Below are 6594 nucleotides of genomic sequence, written 5' to 3' on the forward strand. Positions count from 1 at the left end.
TCTTTGACTAAGTTAAATTTCAGGATTAAATTCTGATTTGCAAGCTGCGTGAGACAGCGAAAATTAATATGACAAAGTCGTGAATGCCATATATTTGACTCATACGAAGCATTAACATTGTTCACCACTTTATTACACACATCATCAAGCAAAGATAAGCGGAACAAGCCTTCGCAATCATAACATTTTCCAACAAATGTTCCATGTCTCGACACAACACACTTATTGGACTCAAGCACAATTTTAAAGCCATCATGGTACATTTGAGAACCGCTAACAAGATTCTTCTTGATGGAGGGGACATGCTGCACATTCTTTAATAGCACCGTCTTTCCCGAAGTAAACTTCAAAACGACCGTACCAGCACCAAGAACACGCGCATGCGAACCGTTTCTCATCAGCAAGGCTCCAGTCCTACCGGCCTGATAGGAAGTAACCAAAGAAACATCAGCACACACATGAATATTAGCACCGCTGTCCATCCACCATTCAGATGAAAGATAAACTGAAAGAACAAAAGGTAAAGAATTACCATACCCAGATGTTCCTCCTTCAGTCTCGCTAATCACTACGTTTGCTGATTTCTTTTCTTGCTTATATTTACGGTCTGGGTACGCACTTGCCCAATGCTCATCACTCCCGCAAACAAAGCAACCTTCACCTTTCTTATTATTTTTCTTCTTAAACTGAGCAGTCTGCTTAGGCTTTGCATTGTTGTTCTCTTATATGTTCTTCTTTTTATTACGAGATGCAAATGAGTTTTTCTTCTACACCATATTGGCAGCAGAAGACTCAACTCCTTTTTCACGGTTGTCCTTTGCTCTTGCCCTCTCCTCAACATCAAGAGATCTAATAAGTTTAGCCACGCTAAACTCTTGGCTCTTGTGTTTCAGAGAAGTAGCAAAATCCCTCCAAGAAGGTGGCAGCTTAGCAATTATATCGCCGGCCACAAAATTGTCAGGCAACAGACATGGGAAACGTTCTAGTTCCTTTGCTAGCGTCTGTATCTCATGAGCCTGTTCGACTACAGAACGGTTTTCAACCATTTTGCAGTCATATAGCTGCTCCATAAGGTATAGCTCACTACCAACATCAGAAACTCTAAACTTTGCCTCAAGAGCATCCCATAACTCTTTGCCTGATGTGCAAGATATGTAATTTTTCTTATACTTAGGATGAAGTGCACTAATCACGGCATCTCAAAACAGGTTATCGGTAGCCAAAAACTTTTGCTCCTCCTTAGGAGTAAACTGTTCAGGCTTCCCTTGCGCAGCATGATAGCAGTTTATCGTAGTCAACTACAATACCATCTTGGCACGCCATATCATGAAATTCTTGAAATTAAAATTATTTGGCTTCAAAGCAGCAGCAAAACCACTGACAGAAAATTGCCTAACATTAGATTTTTGGATTGTTAGATAATTAGGTATTTTCATGGTCAATTTAATCCTGAAATATAACATCAGCAGATTCGTGATGGCATATATGTGCATGTGTATATCTCTAATGAATGCTACAACATGCATACATGACATACAGATGGATACAGTAAAAGCACAAAATACAGTAATCACAGATATTAGATTGTCCCCAGCGGAGGGTTCCATGTCGAGGGCATCGGGGGCTCCATTCGTACTAGTCGATATAGTGCGTTGCTCGAAGTCGGGGACCACAATCAATGCAGGATGATGTTCGTAGTGCAGTCCCATGAACGGATCACTAGCAGAAGATGGGTTCCATGAAGGAGAAGATGTCGAACGAGCATTTGGGGTTCCTCGAAGGAGAAGATGTCGAATGAGCAGTCGCAGAATCGATCCCCAAAAACCTAATCGCCGCATACCCCATGCAAGGTTCGCAGGCGGACGAAGGTTCTGAAGGCACTTGCTCTCCCGCTTCTCCGTGCGCGCAGAGGTACGGGATGGGGAAGCCAGAGGGCTGCTGAGATGTGGTCTCTCTCGGAAGTGAAGCCAGAGTGGTCTGGACTGACGGAGGACTACGGATATATAGTTGTGACGGGAAGGGAGAAAGGCTGTGGAGAATCCCAGGAGACGGAAAGCGGAAGGGACGGTAATTGGTGCAATCAATTTGCCTCCACCATCAAGGAGAGAAACTCCCGTGATTATGTGGATTTAAGTGGCAAAACCTAGCCACGCTCGCTCGCCGCCCGCCTGCCTGCCATGCCACCGCCACCGCCACCTCCTCGGCCCGGCCGGCGGCGGCGCGGCGCGCGTGTGGCACCCCTTTGTCCTTTTCTCAGCTTCTCAATTAAGATGGATAATTTCCGACCATATAAGCTGAGTAAACGTCCAGTCAAAATCCCATACGGTATTAAACCATACAACGCTTGATGTTACGTACCCTAGAGTTTTATTTGATTTATTAAATATTATATGGGCCAAGCCCATAATATATCCAACAATACTTTGCCCATTCACCATGGACTATCTTTGATATCTAACTTTTTTTCCCTCTTTGTAAAGGAAGAAAAATCAACTCAAGGCTGAGATGGATCCAAAAGCTATTGCAGGACAACAACAATAGTGATCAACCAACCATATGAATGAAGAGGGATCAGATGGGAAATGACCCTTCTATAATAGTATTTTGATTTATAGTTTATTATGTATTTTAAACTGTTATTGTTACTCACCTTTTCCCAAAGCTGAACGATTGACATATGTTGAGATTTAAGTACTATTGTGTGGATGATATATCAAATTACTGGCGGTATTGCCCATAAATAGATTCAGATTTCTCGTGGTTACATGTAAAAACAAATTTGAGACACTTGAAGCCGCGACTTAGCAGTGGGTCCTCAGTATTTATCTGATGTTTCCATTCACCGTTTATTGATTGTAGAGCAACACTAACTACAATGGATCTGTAGGCCGTTACTATAATCTCTTGGCTTTATCTCTATAGAGGAGCAAACATTTCATACATTACAAGTCATCTGCCATTAGTCAATATTACTTGTAACTGTTAAAAATTTAGGCATTTTCATTATCAGTTTAATCCAGAAATATAACATCAGCAGGTTTGTGATAACATATATGTGCATGTGTATATTTCTTATGAACGCTACAACATGCATAGATGACATACTGATTGATATAGTAAGAATACAAAATACAGTAATCACAGAGATTAGACTGTACCCAGCGGAGGGTCCCATGCCGAGGACATCGGAGGCTCCATTCGCACTAGTTGACATAGTACGTTGCTCGAAGTCGCGGACCACAGTCGATGCAGGAAGATGTTCGCTGTGCAGTCCCACGAACGGATCACCAGGAAGAAGACACCTTGAGGTTTCAGGGAGAGGACGGATCCAAGAGCGATCTCCAGGAAGAAGATGAACGAGCAGTCGTGGATCGCTCCCCAAAAACCTAATCGCTGCTCACCCCGTACAGGATTCTCAGGCGGACGAGGGTTCCGGAGGCACCTGCTCTCCCGCTCCTCCGTGCGCGCAGAGGTACGGGGCGGGGAAGTCAGAAGTCTGCTGATCTATGGTTCTCTCGGGAGTGGTTATGGGAGATTAGGTCTGGACTGACGAAAGGCAGGATATATGGTTGCTGACAGGGAAGAGAAGACAAAGGCAGCGGAGAATCCCAGAAGATGGGAAGGGGAAGCGGAAGGGATGGTAACTGACGCAGTTAGTTCGCCTCCACCATCAAGGAGCGAAACTCCCGTGATAATATGGATTTAAGTGGCAAAAAACTGGCCACGCCCGCCCGCATGCCATGCCCACGGCCTCGGCCCGGCCGGCGGCGGCGCGCGCGCGTGTGGCATGCCTTTATCCTTTTCTCAGCTTCTCAATTTAGATGAATAATTTCCAACCATATAAACTGAGTCAGCGTTCAGTCAAAATCCCGTATGGTATTAAACCATACAACACTTAATGTTACGCACCATAGAGTTTTATTTAATTATTGAATATTATATGGGCCAAGCCCATATTATATCCAACAGTAACTAATGGTGATTAGTGGCCATCGACATGGTTGCCTGTGACTAGATGACTTCTGTTGTCCAAAGTAATAGTTGCCCGTCAAACACTTGGGCTGACTAAGAATATACTGTATATGCAAGTTGTTTTCCACTATCTCTTAGGCCTTGTTTGGATGCGCATGTATTGGTCTCAATCCACATGTGTTGAAGTGAATTGAAGTGGAATTAAACTAAATTCCATTCCATTCCGCTCCAACACATGTGGATTGAGGTGAATACACATGCATCCAAACAAGGCCTTAGTTGGTTCTAGGCTTCAAAATGGGGCTCGTTCCCGATGTGTGCGTTCGGTCTTGTGCTTCCCTGTGTCGTCTTCTTCCTTCACTCCCCCGCCGCCACCTACCACCTCTGCTTGGCTAGCGCTGCCCCAGCTGACGGCCGCTACTCCTTGGCCCCCTAATTGGAATGTGAGGTGGAAGATGTCGGAGCTTTGCGTCCACCACTAGCCCTACACACCTTCTATCGTCAGCCGCCCATTCAGTTATAAACTAATCTCCACTAGAAGTTCTATCTCAACATGCAAGTTGTCCACATCATCTTCCACTAATAACCATGTCGTCCAACTAACTTCTACATCTTAATGCAAGATATCCATGTCATCTCCACTAAGTGTAATTACTACTTTCAATATATAAGAAATATAGAAGGCATCGATATATTGCTATTTGTTTTTTATTGGATTCTTTCGTTGCCTTGCCCAATTTTGACAAAAATAGATGTAAGAACATGTAAAATTAACTAATACATGAAACAGTTTTGCGTACCTGAAATATCGAATATGGATGAGAATACAAGGATGGAATGAGAAGTTCCTCTCATGGGCTGGGAAAGAAATTATGATCAAGGCGGTTCCTCAGGCAATCCCGACTTTTGGTATGGGGTGTTTTGATTTGACCAAAGCCTTGTGTGACCAAATTAGTACCATGATTTGTCGGTTTTGGTGGAACCAACAAGAAGGCAAGCATAAAATCCACTGGCTAAGTGGGGACTGGCTGATGTTACCCATGGAGGAGGGAGGACTGGGTTTCAGAGATATACATGCTTTCAATCTAGCTATGCTTGCCAAGCAGGGCCGGGTGGCGGCTGTTGCACAATCCAGATTCACTGTGTGCTCGTGTGCTAAAGGCGAAGTACTTTGCTAATTCCTCAGTCCTAGATGCTAAACCAAAGCCAAACAAGTCCTACACTTGGCAAAGTATTCTGCGGGGTTTGGAAGTGATAAAAAAGGGTATGATAAGGTGTGTTGGTGATGCTACAATCTGAATGTTTGGAGGGATCCGTGGTTGCCGAGGGGTACCCTCATGAGACCTATCACACCAAGGGATGCGTGTCTCCTAACTCAAGTGGCCGAGCTGATCAACCCGGCGTCGGGAGAGTGGGACGTGCAGCTGGCGAAGGAAATTTTCTGGGAAGAGGATGCAGAGGTTATTTTAGCGCTGCCGTTGCATGAAGGCAGGGAGAATTTCACAGCCTGGCATTTCGATAATCATGGGAGATTTAGCATGCGTAGTGCTTACAAAGTATGCCGTGCTGATATTTTGCATGAAAGATGCCGTTTGGGAGCTCAATAAGGAGGCAACCGAAATGCACCTGATCCAATTTGGAAGATGATCTGGCAGTTGAGTGTTACAAGCAAGGTGAAACATTTTATTTGGCGAATGGCTCATAACAGTCACCCTCTGAGAAGCAATCTTGTTCAGCGAGGAATGAAAATAGATTATAATTGCCCAATCTGTGGGGAAATCGGTGAAGATGGAGGGCACTTGTTCTTTAAATGCAGGCTGGCGAAGGAGATTTGGAGTCGTCTGAATTTGGACAGGGAAAGGGTGGCGTTGGCTGCTACTGTCCTGGTCCGGCATACTGTGGAGATGATTCTAAAATCCAAAGAAGACTGCAAACTGCTAATGATCACGGCTATATGGATTATCTGGTCTGAACACAATCTTATCAAAGAGGAAGGTCGCAGAAGGAGTGCTAAACTTATTGAGCGAGTTATCGGGCCAAAAGACAAGGCGAAGGAGGCCCACGAAGCTACCGCGGAGCCACCGACTTGAGGATCAAGGCACGCCAGAAATATCCGGAGCCAATGTATCTGGACGATAGCTTAGAATCAATCTACACGCGTTCCATGCAACAAACTGGGAATACAATCTGTAGTAGCCGATCGCCCTTATTGTAACCCTACCCCCTCTGCCTATATAAAGATGGGTAGAGGCTTAGCGATCGGGGATTGGACCTATCTCATTCATCCACCTCGTAGCTAGAGTATAAACCCCTGTAATTGAGCACACGAATACAAGCAGAGCAGCAACACCAAGTGGACTAGGGTATTACGCGCTACCACGGCATAAACCAGTATAAATCCTTGTACCACGTGTGTTACCATCGATTCATCTTGCGCAATCTAGTTGCTAGGCATTGCCGGAGCTAGTTCGTCCGACAACCTCCGACTTTGGTCCATGCTGGTCCTCAGATTTAAGGTTGTAAGAAGTGAAGCCAATATGTTGATGTGGTCCTCAGACAGGCCAGTCAAGCAGTTGAGGGGAGCGCCAACTGTACTATCTGTCATAGATATTTATCGTTGAC

At 44.8% G+C, this 6594-nt stretch overlaps 1 protein-coding gene across 1 annotated transcript; it reads right to left on the reverse strand.

The window, feature by feature from the left end:
• Positions 1 to 767: 767 nt before the first annotated feature.
• On the reverse strand, positions 768 to 1709 carry LOC136480317 (uncharacterized). The gene is made up of 2 exons (XM_066477901.1): positions 1538 to 1709; positions 768 to 1138 (listed from the first exon to the last, which is right to left on the reverse strand). Exons 1-2 carry the CDS (start codon positions 1707 to 1709, stop codon positions 768 to 770), a joined length of 543 nt encoding a protein of 180 aa, XP_066333998.1.
• Positions 1710 to 6594: the final 4885 nt, after the last annotated feature.

This window comes from Miscanthus floridulus, chromosome 9, assembly GCF_019320115.1.
Source record: "Miscanthus floridulus cultivar M001 chromosome 9, ASM1932011v1, whole genome shotgun sequence".
Classification (NCBI taxonomy): domain Eukaryota; kingdom Viridiplantae; phylum Streptophyta; class Magnoliopsida; order Poales; family Poaceae; genus Miscanthus; species Miscanthus floridulus.